The following is a 20,760-nucleotide window of genomic DNA, read 5'->3' as shown; positions in this document are numbered from 1 at the left end:
CCCGGGGCTAGTTGCCTGGCTCCTTTGGGCCAGCCGGCTGGCCTGTTTGTTCTTTTTTGGCCTAATGGGGCCCACAAGCCCTTTGGCCTAACCCTCGATTGGAGATGGTTTTCGTGTCATTTCGGGCTATTTTCGGCCCTCTAGCCGAATTGATTGGAGAGGCCATTTCCAACCAAAAGAGGGCCAGAGGGCTCGTTTGAGCCCTAAAGCCCTCCAAGAAATTAATATTTTAATTAACAGTGCATGGTCATACTTCTTACCATCTCCAACCGAAGGGCCAGAGGGTTATAGGCCAACCATAGCCATGTGACAGAAAACCATCTCCAACCAAGGGCCATAGGGTCAAACATAATTTATTATTTAAATTTAAAAACTACACCAACTTAAATTTAAAAACTACAACAACTCAAATTTGTAGGAAAAAATGAGAATTTTTTAATGTTTCTTTTAAAAATTTTGGCCCAAAAAAAAAATTATGGGCCTAATTTGCCTTTGAATCCAAGAGCTGGTAGTATCTCTTTAAATGAGTATATGAAGTTATAGGATGATACGTTCACGTGCCACAAACAAGTACATACAACAGGATTTTGTTGCACATCCTTGGGCCAAAAGAAGCATGGCGCTTAAGTTTTATGTTGTTAAATGTTTTTAAAAATGTTGTTTATGTTTTATGTTGTTAAATGTTTTTTTTTATGTTGTTTAATATTATTTAATGTTATTTAATGTTTTTAATATTGTTTCATGTTACTTAATGTTATTTAATGTTATTTAATGGCTTAGGAAGTTATAGGAAAAAAATAGAATTTAAAAAAAAAATTGGTAAAAAATTTTTTTTTAAAAAAAATTCAAATATAACAGCTAGTTGACATCAGCTAGCTGTTGCATTTGAATTTGTGGCCCGGCCTGGAGGTGGCTGGTTAGTTGGGTTGGGCTAGCCGGTTAGCCCTTTTTTTGTCTCGTGGGGCCCATGAGCCATTTGGCCTAGCCCTCGATTGGAAATGATTTTCAGGCTATTTTCGGCCCTCTGAACCCTTCGGTTGGAGATGGCCTAATGTCTCACCCTTAGTTACTCGACATCTATAAAATCAACGGATGCTAAAAGCATGGAGTTTTGATAGATAGACATTTAGCAAAACAAAATGTAGATAAACAAATAAGAGAAATGCTAACGAGACACTCTTAAAATTATAACTCTCTAGAACTCTCTGTCATACCGTAATTTAATGTCAATTTTTGTGTCAATATTATAAAAGATTGTGCTAAAAAATGAAGTAACAGTGATTCGATAACAAGTTTTACTTCCAAAAAAGTTCTCCTAAGCATTTCTCAATAAATAATCAACCTCACAATTTTAGGTCACTTATCCTTGCAAATGGAAAAACAAATTAGGTCAAGTTTTTTAATGGTAGCAATATCGGAATCCGAGACAAAAGGGAGATGGCAATGAACGATGGACCCCAAAAATCATCTTTGTGGAATCCCACTTTATCTTTTTGACAATCCAAAGTAGAAGATGTTGGCAACACGAATACTATTTGCTCCACTCATAAAAAAAACGGAAATAGCCATTTTTATATTGTACGAAAATCATTTCTCAACATTAATTTCGCTGCATGGAAGCAAAATTGGTCGAAAATGAGACAAAAATCATGCTATTATTTGCCAACTCTCGTAGCAAATCTAAGTCGCATGAATATATAAACTCGAGTAAATCGAAATATATCTACATATCTTAAAATGACAAAAGTGTCCAATATTCAAATGGTTTCTGTAAAATTTACTCCTTTGAGAGGACGGAAACTATGAGCGATGGCCATCAAAACCGTCGTCGAAGTTCAGAGAGTAGCTCTGAAGATCATAGCTGAACCGGTTGTAGCACTTTTTCCGTCCCAAACATTGTTTCCATTGTGACTTCAACTTCCAAAACAACTGCCTCAAAAGATATGAACCGCGGCAACAATCCATCGACGATGTACTTCTTTGAGTGCCAACAAGCTTGACCTCAGATCCGGCGCTTGCGATTCTCTTCAATGACTTCGAACACTGGATTTTCCAACAGCCAGAGATGCTAGAAACTGATTTGTGGTTCCTCCTCAAGCTTTGACTGTGCTGTTATATAGAGAGAGATCGTATGGGTGAAAGCAAAAAGCAGCAGCAAGAACGGTGTAACTAAAAAACAGGCTGAGCCACAGATTAAGCTTTCAAGTAACAATGCCACTAGCAAGCATCATCATCGACATGTCACATTGTCACTGGTCGACGCGGATAAACTTTAAAGTAACAACTTCCACTAGCAGGCATCACCAACGACATGTCACATTGTCATTGGTCGACGCAGATAAACGTTACAATCAACAGTCAATTAAACTTTTCTTTGATACTATTCTAGGTCATATAGGTCCCAGAGTTGAGAAGGAATTGATAACTTGCGTCAGGTGCTGTGTCAGTCGAAGGGAGAAAAGCACTTTTGAAAAAAGTTGATTGTTCTTATCTGTTGTTTTTTTGCTTCTGTTTCAATCAAAGGAAGCTTGATGACGAACTTTCCTAGAAGCATATAAGTGGAATGAGGTCGACTCTTGTGCCTACAGTTTTACACCGACCATACCTACAAGAACAATGTATAGTAAACTGATTAGTCAATTTCAGTGAACTTCATACGGCGTTTTCATCACATGGTTGATCATAAAAGGCCCCACAAAGATCACCCAAAATTGTGTCGCGTAGATGTTCGATACCAATACGATTAAGAAAAAAAGTAATTAAGCACAACTGTGATTACGAAGCATATATCTGAACAAAGTATACCTACACTACTGTACTTTCAGACTTTCTTTTGTTCCAACTTCAGACGATTTATTAGATTTCGACTTATATATATATATATATATATATATATATATATATATATATATATATATATGTAATTCCATAAAATCTAAGCCTCCTTCAACTTAATTTGTCTAACACTTCATATAAAGAGCAATAAATGGCTAACGAAGAAGAGTTATTCAGATTTGCATGGAGGATAAATATTATTACACATGACTTACCAAATGTTTCAGAACAGTTCAAGCTGCATCGGCGACTTCAGGCTACATGAGAGCCGTATACATGAAAAATGTAAAGGTACCAACTTCTCTCGGCAAGTTCACCTGGAATTAAGTTACGAGTTAATTCTAAAACTTCCTTGTAAGCATTAAGTTTAAACAGAAAAGGGGAGGGGAGGACTGTTCGTGTAATTTAATATACTTACAGTCATTGCGCTCCTTCATATCATTAGCACAGTCGCAGCATCTGCAAAACAAAATGTGCGTGAATTTTTTACTGTAACAGAATTATTTTCTCGGGACAATTACACATCTTGGCAAATATTATCAGTAGGAAGAGATAAAACAGAAAACCTCATTGTCGAAAAATCTCCTCGAAATTGAATCTGAATTTCGTTCAAGTCTGAACAAGGGTGACCTGCAGTACAAGTATTGCGTGCTTCAATTGAAAGACATACACTTGAAACAAGCGTTAAAAACTCCATAAAACTAAACCAGTTTACGATGTCATGTGAGATTCATATCATCACATGTAAAGACATGTATACTTGTATGTATTATATATTGTACCTTTGTACACGTAGTGCTTCCCGTTTACATTTAAGATTTGTAGATTAAGAAGTGGAATAGCATAATCTACCGCAATGTCAACATTGGAGTTTATAGGCAATAGTTACTAATTAATCCTCTAATTCTTTGTTGTTTCCACGATACGATATTATAAACTCCTCTAACCTCTAATCTAACGAATTCACTTAACTAACGTCTACATTTAATTTCAATCTTGAGTTGGGGAATATGCACGAATTGAACCGGTCATAAGAGGTTTAGTGTGGTTAAGTTTTATTTTTTATTAGAAGTTCGAAACCAGTTTTATTTGTGATTGTATCCTTTTTCGTTAAGCAATAATTCTAATTTTGCTCCTATATTTTCTGCCCATTTTGCAGATGTGGGTTTGCTCAGTCTCAAAAAGCATACGATACAGCAGTAAACGAGTTGTTCGACACAATGGACACGATCGAAGATCATTTAAGCTGTTGGAGATACTTGTGTGGAGATGAACTCACACATGCAAATGTTTGCTTGTTCACCACGTTAACCCAATTCGATCTCGTCTACAATGTGTTGTTCAGATGCACGAAGAAGAAGCTGCTCGAGTATCCCAACCTTCATGCATATATGCATGAGATTGGTGTTTTTCTACAGAATCCGGAGGTTGCGGAAACTTGCAATTTTACAGCTATTATGGAAGGGTACTAGAAAACCCTTTTTCCGCTAAATCCCGGCAGCGTTCAACCCGTCATGCATGCCGGGTCCGAGCATGAAGTCCTCCTGAGACCTCAAAACAGGGATTCGCTGTTTCTTCTAGACAGAAGTGCGACGGCGCTCTATGTTTCTTAAGCTATACAAATCTGTTCAGATGTGTATTTTGTATTCACACAAAGCAAAGCAAAACAGAACCAAGAAAAACGCATCATATAGCATCGCTGAATCAGCAGCCATATAGAACTACGGTTATTTAAGCAGTACCACTAGCCTCTGCAAACACAGCACGCAGGCAGCGTCTGACCCAAAATGTACCATCAAATCATCAATGGAATAAAGGCACCAAATTGGCCATCTGTATAAAACCCTGTACAAAAAAACATCCAAAAGATCTATCCTCGGCTTGATTTTGCACCTATCCTTTATGTTCGACCAAAGACAACAACCATCAACACGCTGATCCCTGACACAAAGTACTTAACGAACATTCCCGGTGTTCACCTTGCAATTGATCCAGGTCTAGATCCTGTTGCATGTAGAAGTGAAAATGAAGGTTAGCATCAGAAGCAACATGTGATTAGAAGAACAATCAAAGAGTGCCCCAATGACTAATAAACCAGATGACGCTTTCAACTCGGACTAATACACATCAAACATGTACACAGATAAGCCAGGCAAGAAAATGATCGTCACCAACAAACAAGGGATGTGCAAATATTGGTGCACGGGACACAAATGGAAAATACACTTACTATTTGAACGTTTCATGTTCCTGCAGAATTTGCTGCCACATTGGCACTGGAACACCTTCACAGGATGATCATGGTCGTCAAAGTCAATCCCATAATCCTGCAAAAACATCCCGAATAGTGCAGTTAAGAGGGGCACATAAATCCAAAGAGTCATGTATACATATTATATCCATATCCAGAGCCCTGTCACCAAAATTATACAATAACATCACATAATGCAGTCTAAGTAGGAAATTGATCAGCATGAATTAAGGTATCACTTTGTGCTTGAACATTTTTAAAGGATGAAGTTAAGTGTTGTGTTCGGGATAAGCGCAAGTCAGCATACCATATTCAGATATATCTATCTGTTGTGCGGTGGTAGGTTCGAAGTAGGTACTCGCACATCAGGCATGTTTAACTAAACCATATCAATCAACCGTTCCCGTTTATACATTTTTAATTTAATGAGAATGAGGCCTTTCACAGTCAATAGATAAACAGTTCTGCCGAAAATCAATTGACCGTACAACTTCTAAGAACTAGAGCAGTCAATTGAACTAAAAAGTAGTAATGAAGATCACTTGTAGATATAGCATTGTACGTACATATTCCCATAACCAATCGAGCACCATTACCAAAATTAGTTATGAAACTAAAATCAGAAAAATACTTATACAACTCATCAATTTGGTGAAATTAAAATGAAAACATTTGATTAAAATGGAATTACAGTAGGCTTATGTTGACAAAAGATCGTAGTAAGACTTCACTGAATAAATACAAGACTAAACCTAGAAATAAGCTTCCTAAGCCTCCAAAGATTCTCAGCATTTTAACTTGCCACATGATTAAAAAAAATAATAATAAATAAATAAAACTCTTCAATTGATGATTAATCCAAGTGTTTAAAATGATTCATAAAAAATTCGTTCAAATTATGCTACAACTTAAAAGATAAAATTTCTTACCCAGGTTAGCTCTTCCAAGGCATCTACTTTTCTTGTTGTGAAAAAGGCAAGCTGCACAAGACGACATAACAATATTTATACCTGGTACCTTGAAGAATTATGTCTGAAATCATCAACAAAGTAGATGGCTATAACTACACAAATGAAGGATCAAAGGTTCCATACATGATAGTAGCAATGATCTGGGGTCTCCACTTCAACTGGGATTTCAACCAGGTTTGCATCCAGACATCTAGCATAATATGCAAAATAGATACCACAGTAGTAAATATCTTAGTAAAAGGAGCATAGCGTATCATATGAATGGAAGACATGACTAAACTGAGAGTACAGACAAACAATGAAGTGCCATTACCTGTGATTAATAAACCTAGCAACATTTCCATAGTTTGTAGCATCCAAACAGAGAGCTTCTTTATCCCTCAAATCTGCTTTGGAAGCCCAATTTGCATCCAGTCGCACTGGATAGGGACGTTTGCCACTTCTGGAGCTTTTAATGTTCCTCTCATGTAACTCTTTGCTGGTTAAAACTTCTCCAACATACTCACACACAAAGGCACCTTTTGGCAGGTCCTCCAAGGTTTGGAGACCCCATCCTTTTCCTTCAGAAGTGAAAAACACCTGGAATACAGCACAAATCAAACAAAGTGTTCCGACAAAAAGTATTATACAAGAAAATTTTGTATTGACATTTATCTTTGAGAATATAACTACTAATACTCACGAACAATTTATCCACAAGATTTACATCAGTAAGAAAAACAAGTACCCCACTCCATCAACTAACATTAAACAAAAAGATCACTTTGAACAGATTCCAACCTGCAATTTGCAATTTAAGCCTCTCTGGACCACTCGATTTCCACACTGTCTATGGCAGCCACACTTACTCCAGCATTCTTTAATAAATTGCCTCCTTAAGTGGCCCTTGCATGGTTCTAAACAATCATCATTCTTAACTCTTTCAAGTGGGCAGCTTTTACAATAGAAAGGACGGTGCTGTTGAGGGTTGCGAATCATAGAGATACACTCTTCCAGGAAATCATCCTTTAGAAGGCCTTCTTGCGTGTAAGCAAAATCCCCCTCAGTCTGAGATGCACAAGCACAAGGTACAGACGCCGATAGGCAATCACCAAAGCAAGTTGGGCAGCAATTTGCATCCCCAATACCGGAAAGACGGAGGTTAATAGCAGCATCTTGGAAAACAAGGCTTCGGGAGATATAGAAGAAGGATGGTGGATATTCATTGTTTTTTTCATTTACCCATGGTATTTTGACTCTTTCTTCCCCTTTGGTTATGTCATCAATGTCATGATAACTCCTTAAATCATCAGGAGGTAGATCACAATGTTGCACAACAACCAGACCACGAGAGTCTTCCAGTTCACCTTCCTTATCAACCTCAGCAAAACCATTAGAATCAGCCCTCTCACCTGCTTGTCTGCATTCACCAACACCATTCAGAGACAAGGGTAGTCTGGGAATTTCAGGAGCAGTACCAGCAGTAGGGCATTCAATACCAACAGGCCCATTCAAATAACTTGGCTGCATGCATAATGTTTCCTTAGTTCCATGCACAGAATCCCGAGCAGTAGTTTTTTTCAATGCATCAAGATTTGGTGATGCACTTAGAGATCCATCCTGCAATTCACCATTGGAATTAGTTCCGAGTTCCAAGAAGCTCTCACACATATGCCCCAACAGATTCTTTAGAGAAAAGTAGGGGTCAATGATTTTGTATGAATGCAGATATTTTTCCTCCGTCAATTTTATGACGGCATCTAGATTAGGCATATGAAAATCTGGTCGTCTAATAGCTGAATTGCAATGAATGAAAGCTTTACCTCTCCTAAGGGTGAAGACGCAACTTCTAAATTAGAAGATTCCTCTTCTAAGGTTGCAAGTTCAAAGTTCGTATTCCTCTCATTAGATGAAGATACAATATCATTTCTTGTACTTTCTCTCTCCTGGGATGCCACAGGTTCTTGATCATTTTGTTCCCCAGTTGCACCATTTTGGAGTGGGGGTTTTTCTTTACTCGAGGGATCTGCAAAAGAACAAAACAAAAAATATTGTACAAGAAGATTATTGAAGTTTTATGCCGGTGTTATAATACCCAAAAAAGTTTGTTCTATTATGTATTATTTTTTATGTTAAATTGGCAGTCAGATATATTTAATTCATGGTTAGAGTAGTTTATTTTCGTTCCTGGTTCCAACTATCCATCAGGTGAGATATCAATGACGGCATACTATAAGGTGAACAAAGTACCTGGAAGGATGACTGCTATAGGAACCTCATCTTGTGCCATGTCATCAGTGAAGGGCTCATCTTTAGGCTTCATTAATTGATGATTGTCAACCCTATGTTTCGGCAAAAGAACGATGCCTGACTCGGTAATTCGCTTTCCATGCTGTGGCACGGGATTAGACATAACAGGTTGCTTGCCCTTATTTTTGTTACTAAGGTGGGGTGAAACTGGTTGATGCAATTCAGCCCTTGAGTCAGGTGACCGTGTAAGTAACTCATCTTTCTCCACTTTTGGCCTTATCAATAAAGGCCCACCCAACAGAGGGTTGCAGGTACTTGGGGATGGTGAAAGTTGACCCCCATGGGTTTTTCGCAACCTTTTCAGGGGACGTTCAGGTTGATGAGGCAGTGGCAATTCTTCCCCAATATTATCCTCCGGCTAGATAATAGACCACAAGGCAAGTTAGCAGATACAGGTAAACGGTTGAGAATGTGAGACACAAGCAAGGGAGCCAAGTGTACATACATCAGTATTTGTAGATTTCTTCTTCTGTGATGAACCCTCATCACCACTTGAATGTATCCCTTTCGAGGGACGAGCAGGTTCACGACGCAGCTGAGGCTCTTCTTCCATATCTTCCTCCTGATAGGTAACAGGCCATAATATGTCAGGATTGTAATCATAGATATGTCAGAAACTATAGCCACAAGGATGAGAAAAACAAGAAAAAAAGTGACAGAACCAGGTATCTTCAATTACATACATCATAGTTCTTGCTTTTCTTCTTCTCCTTCTTCTCTTCCAACCCCTAACAGAATAAATCAAAATCAAACAGACATAAGTAAGGAGAGAGAGAGAGAGAGAGAGAGAATGGCAGTGGAATACAGAATGCCTGACAAAAGGGAAAGAAATACACCTGAGTATCCTCCGCATCAAATATAGCATCTACAAGAACTCTATAATTCTCTTCTTCAATCAGTTCCCAGTTTTTGTCAAATAATCTCAAGAGATTTTTCAAAACTGGTTTGACCTGTTTTTCATTAATACCAAGCTCTGCCATTGCTTTAAAGGCTGCGTTCACCCTTGGATTTGGCGCCATCACTATCCGCTCACACTTATTTCGACGAGCTGCCCAATGCAAAATGTACCTACATTTTCCAACATTTCTGAGAAAAATGCCCAAATAGGAGTTGAAAGAAACAGATATGCAAGTTCATTACACAATCAAAAGGCTACCACCATCAAACCCTTCACCCTTGTAACTAAAATACAATCGATGTAAGAGTATCAGAGGTTTCACCATATCACTCAACAGTCGGATGTTCCAATATCCTTAAAGCTACACAAACAACAGTTGTTAAAATCCCAACGAAAGATAACAGATTTAACTGATAATTTCCTAGTTGCATATATGCAAATTTCATTTTTACTTCCCAGCCTGCCCAGCATAAACTAAACAGCCCCTTTTCAGATTTCAAAAATAATAGCATGTCTATAATAGAAAATAATCAGAGCAAGACGATATGAAACCGAATCGTAAATATACATCAATCAGAAGTTCCAAACGACTAACATTAGTTCAGATATATTATATGAACACAGAAACCTCTCTCTCCTCTCTCCTTTATCCTCTATCCTCCTCTCTCTCACACACAGGGAAGATAGAGAGAGAGAGAGAGAGAGAGAGAGAGAGAGAGAGCTCCCAAAAACAAAACTTGAACCAACAAAATCTACATGCATGCAAAAAAAGCACTAACAACAAGCTTACCAAGAAAACCTCTTTGGAGCTTGATTCAGGCTACCAACACCTGAAAACAACCCAAAAACAAGGGTAAGAAACCACAAGATATTTTCTTTCACCTACATTTTCTCAATAACCAAACAAAATTTCCAGAATATATTCTCAAAACCTAAAACAAAAACAACCCCAAACCAATGTACCCAGAAATTCATGGAAATGAAAACCAAGAACCCAGAACTTGAAAACGGTTCCCAAACGCACTGTAAAGAAGAGGAAAAACATTTCGAAAAACCCCAAAAAAAAAAACGCAAAATTGGAAAACGGAGAGGTCCGAGGACCGAAATTGTTTTCGAAAAACAAAAATTTGAAATATGGGTAGCGAGCTTACCAGCATTTTTTGAAGAAACTGGGAGGAGTGAGAGTGTTTAGAATTAGGGTTTTACAAATTTGATCCGTTTTACCCCCCTATTTACTTGGGTTGCTCTCAACGGATGTGTAACTGTGAGAACATTTGTCATGTCCTGGGGGCGAGTACGCTAACGTCTGAGATATTTAATTGAGAATTTATATAGTGACTTAGCTTTGGTAAAATTCAAAACACAAGTTGTTGCAATTCTTGCTTAGATGGTTGATTCACACATAACAAGAAGTTAAACTTTTAATTAATTGGAACTAAATCAAATATTTTATCCTTATTAGAAAGAATACCTTTCTAAACAGGAGTTTTGTCGATGATTGCATTAGTGTGATTACAATTTCATTTGCATTCTCACGAAGAGGTGCAAAAGAACGTGTAAAATCTTTTTTAAATGGCCACTAAATTTGTGTGCTATATAGTCATTTTAATCTTTTAAGTTAACTGTGATCCCCACTTTATAATGCAATTTTCCGCCTTCATTATATTAAGAAATGCAATTAAAGGAAATATATGTCAGTCCGTTTTTTCTAATTGAAAATACATTCATTTTATCAACAAAGCAAGGTTGTGTTACTGCCCTCTTTGCAGTCGAGTTTGAATCTCATTTTATTCAGATTGTAGTACTTTAGAAAATATCATCTTATTAGGCACACTGTTCTAAAAAGTGACCTACGCGCTAAGTGGAACCCGGCACGTCAATTGAGGCTTAGGCGTTTAGAAAATCGGTGAAGCCTCTAAGTGGCAATTAGGTGGTTTAGGCGGGCTCTAGGCGATTCAATTGTTTTATGTTTTACTTTTTTAGGTTAAGGGTTGGACGATAATTTTCTTATAAAATAACCATGCACTAAATACACATGTCATTTTATGTATTCAATATATTGTAGCTACTTATTTGTATGTTTTTATTTTTTGTTATAGTTTAACTTAATTAAAATTTAAAAATCCACATAAGACCCACCTAAGTCCCGTAGCGCTAGACTCTTACCCACCGCTCAACTAGCGCCTAGCGCTTTTAAAAACCTTGATCAGGCATAACAATAACTCCAACAAAAGAAAACAACAATTATAAGGGATAGTTTAGTGATCACTCTTGCAAAGCAACTAGGAAGCAACTATTGCTTGAGAAGCTATATTTGTTCTACCACCACTGTAGCTTCAAAACTTTAAAACCACAAACGGGAAAGTTTCCCTACAACTAAATTCAAATCATGATGTAAAAATTAGGGTTTAATTAGGATGAAAATCCATAACTAGGGCTGGGTACGGTTCATTCCAGTCTGCGTTTTGGTCGGAACCTCGCATCAAACCAGCCATGTATCATGCACTTTCACTGCAGAATATATGAACAGCTTCATTCCAAAATCAGTCAATTTTTATTAAGGTTTCTATTGACAGTTCATTCTTCTCCCCTTGAGTCACTGCAGAAAGATAAGAAGAAAATAATTCATAAGAACCAAAATTGCATTTCAAATTCTAAAAATAACACACAAAATTGCATTTGTGGCCAAATAGTAATGCCATGCTTAGACATTAAACCTGAGATTAAGAAAATCTATTACCTTGATCAGATATATATGAAATTTTAGGGTTGGCACATCTTCTTCTGTGATTTGATGACAAAATATTAACCCAGTGCTTTGCGTCAAATGCTAGGTTTGAATTCATTGTTCCTGACTGCATATCATCGTCGTCCACATCATCATCAACTTTGCAATCTTTCACTTCCATATTTTCAATCCATATAACCTGCATTGCATGAACACAGAGAAATTGTCATAACCCTATCCTCTTATATATCACCTTACATATGTGGAAAAATAATTAGATTGAGATCTTGTTGCAGTTGATTTAGTGCTAACCTCGGATAAATTTTCATACGTCCTGAGGCGCTTGACAATGACCCCAGATGGCCTCCGAAGACAGTTCACTTTCGATGCAGCAGAATCAAGTGAATGCTGCTGAAAATAATCAGTTGATAGATCAACTACAGCCCATGTATCTTCCATGACGCTCCGTACAAATCTGACAAAACGGTATTTTTGCACAAATGGTGTAGGCAAGTGAAATTCAGCATTGACCTGCATAATTTAAATTCTTGCATTAGATTAGCACATTCAACCTATATGGAAGGAATAGGCATGTTTTTGGTCGAGGGAACGGGATAATTACAATTGTCATATCGATACGGTTGCCAGATTCTTGTCCTCTGTGCATTGCCGATAGACGTCCAACAACACCAGTTGGGTCTTGTACACATCCTCGATGAACAATGTGGGAAAAGGTTGAAGCCCATTTGTCCTGAAAAAAAAAAGAGGGGCAAACAACATAAGCAACATATACACACACACACACACACACACACATATGGATTAATGGAGGTGATGAAAAAGGGACCAAAGATTTTGTACTTAGATGGATTATTAGTTCCCGTTTGGGACTACTTCTCATAAGTGCTTTTGTGCCTAACATCAGAAAGCGCTTCTATGACCTAGAAGCACATTTAAGTTTTCTTGCCAAACTTAGAAGAAAGCGTTTTAAGCCTTTTTAGAAGCAATCTCAAATAGGACTTTAATGACATGACAGGCTCAAGAAAATCTCACCACGTCAATCATAGTAGTTATCAAAAACCTAGGAGAAAGAGGAAGAATGACGCGCTCAACGGAGGATTCTACTTTCATTCCGGGTGAAGGCAGAGTCTTGAACATTTGTTGTATATCCTCGATTGAACCGAGTGGTGGAAGGCCCATCTTCCAAGCTTTTGCGTTGATAGCCAATGTCATAACCTCTCTGTAAGCTGCAAGGCAGATGTTATTTGCCTCCTGTAGCTGTAGGAACCCATTATCAGATTTCTCATCGATATCTTCATCGGAAGAAGACTCATCCGGATCCGAGGAGATGACTAAATAGGGTTGTCCTTGAGCATGACAGCTATATTTCTGTGAAATAACAGGCCATCATACAACAAAAAATAACATATTAACAGGAAATTTAGGGTTTCGCCAAATATCAATCAACACTTGAGAGTCCAAAGTTACTAAATCTTTCAACTTCTAGATAAATACAGAAGCAATTGAGAGTTGTCATACCATATTTTGTATCTTGGATTGAAGGGAAGACGTCAAGCCACCAAAAACAAAAAAAACCAACAGGTTCTGCAACTAGAGGGCAAAAAAATCAAGTAAACGTCAACATCTTCACCAAGTTACCATTAACAAACAACAACATTCGGGTTCTAGTACCAAAAACAAACATCAATCATTGGAAGAAAAGAAAGAAATTCAAAGAATTCATGGGGCACAAACACAAAAGGATATAAAAACCCTAGTCTAAATGATCAAATCATATGCAAATATATAACTTACTCAGAAACTTGTTAGACCAAGCAGCGAGAGAGAACAAGGTATTGAGTTAAGATTAAGACTAGGGTTCAATTCCCGCCAATGTAATTTGAAAAAAAAAAAAAACTGCTTCTGATAATCAACAATCAAATCTTCATTGACAAATAGTAACACAGTATGCTCGGAAACCAGTACCTCTAGCGACTTGTTGAACTTGATGTAAAATTTGAGAGGAGAAAGTAGAGAGAGTGGTAAGTTTGTGCTTCTTGGTTTCTTGTGTTGGGTTAGTTTTTAACCTCGAGCTTTTGGGTTCTACTTGAACACCTCTTCATTCTTCAAGTCGTGCTTATATATAGGTTTTGGGAGAAGGGATCGCACGTGAGAACCATGTGATCTGATGTTTTTTTTTTTTTTTTTTTTTTCTTTAGGGTCAACTTTATTTCGGAAAAAGTCCAAGATGGAAAATTTTATTTTTCGACCGATGAAGAGCAAAATGGTAAGTTGGGATTTTAAAAGAGAAAGTATAACTTACCATGGCGGACAAAACAAGAAAAGGAAAAATATATAAATTTGAAGGAAGGTTGAGATGAAGGTCAATGCTTAGAATTTTATAACTCAATCAAATAGTTTAGATAGGTTTAAAAATCTAAACTTTCTTTAGTTATAAATTGCATCATGCTTGATAATTAGTTATCGAAATTGTCACCCGTATATCACCTAATCAAACTTGAGACATACAAATAAAAAAATATCATTATATTATAGTGCTAGTAACACCGTCTCTTGTTAACTACTAGCACAATTATGGAACCAAATCGAACTATTTGGCAAGTGACTCACAACTAAAAGAGAAAGACACAAATACCCACTAAAACGTTGGATATAGTTTTAAGCATATAAGAGGGACGAGAAGAGACAATCTGCATGAGCAAGGAATTATTAAGAGCTAAGGTTACCATCTTAACCAAATGAAGTTCATAACAAGACCTCTATTATACTTACGAGAGGTCTGAACATGGTTAAGATCGGTAAAAAACAAGAAAAGCATGCCTAAGTAAGTTTACTCTCACTCTATGAGTACTAACGAGATATCAAACTTTGGTCAAAAATAAGGTACGCAACATTTTGAACTCTACTCTTACCGAATAGCTAATCTTCTCTACTCTTTCGTTATTTAGAAATTAAAAAAAATATTGTTCAAAGGAGCATATATAACTTTTGTTCTCCAAAGAGTAAGAAAAGCTCGCAAGGCTACAGAACACACAACCGGCCCGAAAAGTCCAAAAACCCAACGAAATACACATCCAGGGACTCTTTATAGCAAAAAACCAAGCTCCTTATTTTCAACTAAACCCAATTCTCCAGAAATCGCCGAAAGCTCCCCTCCAAAAAACTCCAAACCCCTTCTTAAACCTTCCAAGGTGTGATCAAATTTCAAACCCCACATCCCAAAAATGGTTTTTCCCACTTCCAATCCCTCTCCTTCCATTTTCTCTGCTCTGTTTTTCTTCACCCTCCTCGCCTCCTTTCCATTTTCCACCATTTCTGCTGATCTCACAAACTTGATCTACAAAGGCTGTGCAAACCAAAACTTCCAAGATCCAAATGGAACTTACAAAAAAAACCTCAAATCTTTGTTCGATTCTCTGGTCTCCCAATCGTCGCAAAAGACTTACTTTTCCACCACCTTTGGCGACGGCCAAACCGCAATCGTGGGGACGTACCAATGCAGGGGAGACCTCAGCACATCCGATTGCAACCTCTGCGTGAAAAATATTCCAGCTTTGGCCAATAAACTATGTGGGGAGGTAGTAGCAGCCAGAGTTCAGCTGGGTGGGTGTTACCTGAGGTATGAGGTTGCTGGGTTTCAACAGGTTCCAGGGACACAGTTTTTGTTTAAAATTTGTGGGAAAAATCAGGCAAGTGGGGTGAGTGCTGGGTTTGCAGACAAGAGGGACAAGGCCTTTGGGATGGTGGAAAATGGGGTGAAAAATGGGAGTGCTGGGTTTTATACTGGGACTTATCAGTCTGTGTATATTTTGGGGCAGTGTGAGGGGAATTTGGGAAGTGGGGATTGTGGGGATTGTGTGAAAACTGCTGATCAGAGGGCTAAAAGTGACTGCAACGGTTCATTTTCTGGGCAGATTTATCTTCAGAAGTGCTATATCAGCTACAACTTTTACCCCAATGGTGTGACAAGCATAGCGTCTTCATCAGGTAAAGTCTGAGACCAAAAAAAATCTTTTTCTTTTCTTTGAAGTACAAATTTTGATAAATGTTTTCCGCACTACTCATTTTTTGCCATGTATTTTTTTATTTTCTTCTAACCATCAAATTGAACAAATTAAAAAGACGAAAACAAACAAATAAATACCGAGAGTAAAAGTGGGGTGTGAACAAACAAATGAATTTTTCTTTGTCATTCTCTAGAAGGGTTATACTTTAGGACCTTTGATTTATATGTTCGAGTATTGAATTCCAAGTTGTCTTTGGCCGGACACACTTTGATTTTTATAGGTGGGGTTTTTCTTAATTTAATTTTTTTGGTGATGCAAGTCAAAATTTGATGTGGGATTTCTTTGAATTATTTAATTTCTGTTGGGATGATAATACATCGGTATGACGATGGATGAGAGCGAGACAGAGAGAGACGGTTGTATGGTGCTTTAGACGTGTTTCTGAAGGTTCCTTCTATTGTGAGTAACGCCATCACTTTCCTTTTTCTTTTCTTTTTTTCTTTTTTTTTTTTTTTTTTTTGTTTGACATTTAAGGTCTGTTTTGATGTGCGTTTGATGGAATGACTTTTAGTAAAAATGCTTACGAATAAAAGTGTTTTAAAACGAATGATGTGCTTAATTGGTGTATGAACTTGCAGGGTCTAGGCACCATACACAGAGGACAGTGGCAATTGCAGTGGGAGGGTTGGCAGCTTTTGGGTTTCTAGTTGTTTGTTTGATGTTTGTTAAGCAACTCATGAAGAAGAAACATGGTGGGAAGCATGGAGATTACTACTGAAAATTGAATTAGTGCTTTTCAATTAAGACAAGTATTTTAATATTAGGGTAGTGCTATCCACACACCCATTTTTACTTATCACGCACTCTCTCAATTTCTGATTGTCGGAACGAATGAAGTGAAGAAAATCAATGATAAACAATTAACAAAGGCATGTAATTATTTACTGCAAATTACTGAGGGTAAGAGATGGGTGGCCTTTGAGTTTTAGGGTTCATCAACTTTGCCGACATATGTTGGAAATTTTGTTTTATGTAAAAATGGGCAGACGTGTGTGTGTGTGTGTATGTGTGTGTGTATATATATATATATATGGATCCTCAAATCATTTTTGTTGCTTCCATGAAGATATGCTTTTTAGCTTTTGATTTCACTCTCCCTTATTTTGTTTGAATATTCACTTGCTTCTGCTTCAATCATTGTGATAAAGAAGTTGGCCTGGATCCACTTGCTTCCTTTTCTATTTTGGCCATTTGCCTCTTATTGCTTAATGACATTTGAACGCGAACATTGATTGACCCTTTACTTACAAATCACAACACATTTAAAAGTAAATTTATTAAAGGTTTTTTAGCCAAAATTGACATTGAGATTTGCATAACACATCACTTTGGTTCCTGAAATTGAAAATCAAAAGAAATGATCTATGAGATTGTCCACCATCCATTATTTTGGTCATTCTGTTAAAAACTCCGTTAAGTGTCCCGAAGCTCTTGGCCAAAAGTTTGGGCAATTTTCAAAGTTCCGTAACTCAATCATTTCTTAACCAAATTTGACCCATAATATACCAAAATGAAGACAGGAAATTGTAGAACAAGATTATACCTATTTGGAAGCCCAATGGTTGCTGGAGATGGCCGGAAAATAGTTTGAAAGGTGACTGTTCTGCTAGAAAACTCACTAGAAACTGGGTAAACTTTAAATGTTCATAACTTCTTCAATGCTCAACGAAATCAAGTGATTCAAAAACGAAAATCATACTTCTCAATGATATGAAGAGAATGGTACCTTTCTCGATGGCTAATTCGTCATGGTTTGGCCCAAAAAGGGCTTGAAAGTGGCTAACTTGAGACAAATACAGCCACTTTCAAGCCGTTTTCCAGCCAACCCACGACGATTTAGCCATCAAGAAAGGTACCATTCTCTTTGTCTCGTCGAGAAGTATGATTTTCATTTTTGAATCACTCAATTTTGTTGAGTATTGAAGAAGTTATGAATGTTCAAACTTTACCCAGTTTCTTGTGAATTTTCCAGTTTTCCCTTTGACCAGTCACCTTTCAGGCTATTTTCCAGCTATCTTCAGCAACCATTGGGCTTCCAAATAGGTATAATTTTATTCTACAATTTCCTATCTTCGTTTTAATATATTATGGGTCGAATTTGGTTAAGAAACGATTGAGTTACGAAGCGCCCAAACTTTTGGCTAAAAGCTTCGGCACACTTAAAGAAATTTTTAACGGAAGAACCAAAATAATGGATGGTTGACAATCTCAATAACTATTTCTATTGTCAATCTCAGAAACCATTTTGGCTAAAAAAAACCTTTATTACAACACTCAAAAAGAAAGTTTACACTCACATATAAAACTCTGAGTAGTATGTAAAAGAGAAACAAGAAATGCTAACTCAAAAGTAGGACTCTCCATTAACTTTTTATCATCTCATGTTTTTTGCACAATGTTATAATGTTGACACAAAAATACATTAAACTGTGAGATGGCAGAAAATTCAATTTTTCGGAATTGTAGAAAAATCTTGAATGGGGATGTGGGAAGCATTTGTTGTTCAATTTCCTTAAAAGAATTGCTATTAGCACTTCAAAAATCTCATTTAGCACTCCAATCTTTCTATAATTAGAAATAAAAATACACTTGTGAGGAGTGTAGAATAAAAATTTTGGAATGCTAATAGTAGTTCCATTTCCTTAATCAAGCATACTAAAACACATTGGGCATGATTAGGGGGTGTACCCAGCTTTCACTAATAACTCTCTATAGGTTTTGCTTAAATGTTAATCTGGCTTTAATTAATCTCCAAATGATCTTTATATCTCCATTCTCCAATCCCTACTTGGCTGCCTTATCATCATGCAAAACTTGGGACCCACATAATATAACAAGTGCTAGTGTGCCACGTGCCCTTTTTCTTTATTTTCCAGTTAGCTATAGCTTTTATGCATTAAGCCAACATTTTCATGGATGGTGGATAGAGATGAATTCATCGTAATAATTTATTGTATAACGTATAGTTAATTTTCATTAGGTATTATTTGTGCTTAATTTTAAATAAAAAATTCAAAATAATTTTTGATCACAGGATGACTGACAAACAACTAAAATGAACTAAATTGATATCTAAGATCCTTACAAAAAAAATCCAAATAGGATCCTGTTTCCATGTTTATGGCAGTAAAGTAATTTTAGCTTGCATGCTTCGCTGGCAATTTGTGATTGGACGTTTGTTACTTCATAAATCATGTAGATAATTGAGTTAATAGCACAAATCACAAAAGATAGTTTAGACTTCTTAAATAAGTAATGAAATGGGCCATATATAGCCCTTTTACCTTCTCGTCTCCTTGTTGGGATCAGAGCTATAAGTGAGTAATCAAGATCCTACAGTACGTGAGAATGAATGTTCTTAACAGATCGAACTTTATATGTTAAAACTTAAATTTGATTATGATAAATATTGATTAGCATTACGCGTAACTCTTGGAAGTTATGATCCGAAGAAATGACTAAAGCACCATACACTGTGAAAATTTTACCGCGATGTGATCCAAATCGACTAATTGAATCAAATTATCGATTGTATCACTTAAAGAAGAACATTCACACAACTATAATGCTATTGTAACAGTTATCTTAAGCGAGTAACACATATACAAGTGTTGAATTTACTTAAAATATTGCCAGAGTCATGTCTTTAGTATCCAACAACATTGCGCGTAGAGCCATTTGAGATTTTCAATCTCAACCAACGTTTTTCTTATAATATTGAATTATTTGCGACTTGCGAGAGCCTCTCACGCCGGCCGGGCCAGCACTTATTCAACTTCGTGCACTCCACTCATCACTTATACGAATAACTACTTCCATAGTTTCAACCGCAACCGACCTCTGACAAGGGAACTTCTACACTAGATCATCTGATTGAAAAAATAATTATCAATAAATCGTTGATGTATTCCCAAACGTAGAACACTTGAGGATTCATTTGATATGGATGACTGAATTGAAATTGATGTAGCCATTTTTAAAGTATGTTGAAAGAAATAAAAAATTTGTAGACAACTTGCAAGTCCCCCTCCTACCTCTTTGATGGCAAGCGGAGATGGTGTCATGCACGCTTCTCAACATGGTTACACAATTACTTGCTGGAGAATTGGAGGACGATATTTCCGCTCCAACACCAATCCTCCTCTAATCCCTTAAAATGAAATATCATTCTTCTCTACCTTCAAAATACCTAGAATTTAGCGTGTTATCCATTCCAATCCAATCCCCTATACCACATGAGTCCTCAGGACATAGTTCTACTACTCTCTAGCCATTAAGTTCCAGCTCTATCATTCCAACGAGTGGGCAGGCATAAAGATAAAGCTATACAACCAGTAAAACTGAATGTCGTTGGTCCAAGTTATAAATTCACAATCTTTATACCACTACCACACCATATCTCACCACATATCATTCTTTTCCAAACTGGAAAATCAAAACTACCTATAACGCGTACGCTAACCGATCACTTCTTATGACAACCATCATCATATCATCATGCAAAATGGCAAGCGTCGCCAGCTACAACAAATACGCACGGCAACCTTCGATCAAGGGTTTGAAACAAAAAAAGAAGAGGCGTGTACAATAAAATCTGTGCAAATAGCCAACAGATCACCAATGGACTCGTATAAGGGTTAAAACACATACCGCAACGGTTATGACTAAAGGAGGGAATTCTACATACACAATGACACAAC

At 37.0% G+C, this 20,760-nt stretch overlaps 4 protein-coding genes across 4 annotated transcripts; 2 read left to right on the top strand and 2 right to left on the bottom strand.

The window, feature by feature from the left end:
* The first annotated feature begins 1,809 nt into the window (after window positions 1-1,809).
* On the top strand, window positions 1,810-4,307 carry LOC137728382 (uncharacterized). The gene is made up of 2 exons (XM_068467187.1): window positions 1,810-1,907; window positions 3,995-4,307. The coding sequence occupies exons 1-2, from the start codon at window positions 1,810-1,812 to the stop codon at window positions 4,305-4,307; spliced, it is 411 nt and encodes a 136-aa protein (XP_068323288.1).
* A 151-nt stretch (window positions 4,308-4,458) lies between these two features.
* Window positions 4,459-10,432, bottom strand: LOC137729234 (probable inactive histone-lysine N-methyltransferase SUVR2). Its single transcript, XM_068468098.1, has 12 exons — window positions 10,396-10,432; window positions 10,035-10,074; window positions 9,030-9,414; window positions 8,792-8,908; window positions 8,287-8,704; window positions 7,860-8,062; window positions 6,838-7,656; window positions 6,371-6,636; window positions 6,181-6,247; window positions 6,016-6,066; window positions 5,066-5,162; window positions 4,459-4,839 (listed from the first exon to the last, which is right to left on the bottom strand). Exons 4-12 carry the CDS (start codon window positions 8,897-8,899, stop codon window positions 4,811-4,813), a joined length of 2,058 nt encoding a protein of 685 aa, XP_068324199.1. The 5' UTR covers window positions 8,900-8,908; window positions 9,030-9,414; window positions 10,035-10,074; window positions 10,396-10,432; the 3' UTR covers window positions 4,459-4,810.
* Window positions 10,433-11,573: 1,141 nt separating this feature from the next.
* On the bottom strand, window positions 11,574-13,575 carry LOC137727330 (homeobox-leucine zipper protein ROC1-like). The gene is made up of 6 exons (XM_068466196.1): window positions 13,512-13,575; window positions 13,026-13,361; window positions 12,595-12,723; window positions 12,285-12,503; window positions 11,985-12,171; window positions 11,574-11,843 (listed from the first exon to the last, which is right to left on the bottom strand). Exons 1-6 carry the CDS (start codon window positions 13,512-13,514, stop codon window positions 11,788-11,790), a joined length of 930 nt encoding a protein of 309 aa, XP_068322297.1. The 5' UTR covers window positions 13,515-13,575; the 3' UTR covers window positions 11,574-11,787.
* Window positions 13,576-15,088: 1,513 nt separating this feature from the next.
* LOC137729964 (plasmodesmata-located protein 1-like) lies at window positions 15,089-16,922 on the top strand. The gene is made up of 2 exons (XM_068469016.1): window positions 15,089-15,980; window positions 16,639-16,922. The coding sequence occupies exons 1-2, from the start codon at window positions 15,218-15,220 to the stop codon at window positions 16,776-16,778; spliced, it is 903 nt and encodes a 300-aa protein (XP_068325117.1). The 5' UTR covers window positions 15,089-15,217; the 3' UTR covers window positions 16,779-16,922.
* The last annotated feature ends 3,838 nt before the right edge of the window (window positions 16,923-20,760 follow it).

This window comes from Pyrus communis, chromosome 3 (assembly GCF_963583255.1).
Source record: "Pyrus communis chromosome 3, drPyrComm1.1, whole genome shotgun sequence".
Lineage (NCBI taxonomy): Eukaryota > Viridiplantae > Streptophyta > Magnoliopsida > Rosales > Rosaceae > Pyrus > Pyrus communis.
Note: the sequence above shows the minus strand (reverse complement) of the source record. Positions and strands in the feature narration are given on the sequence as shown.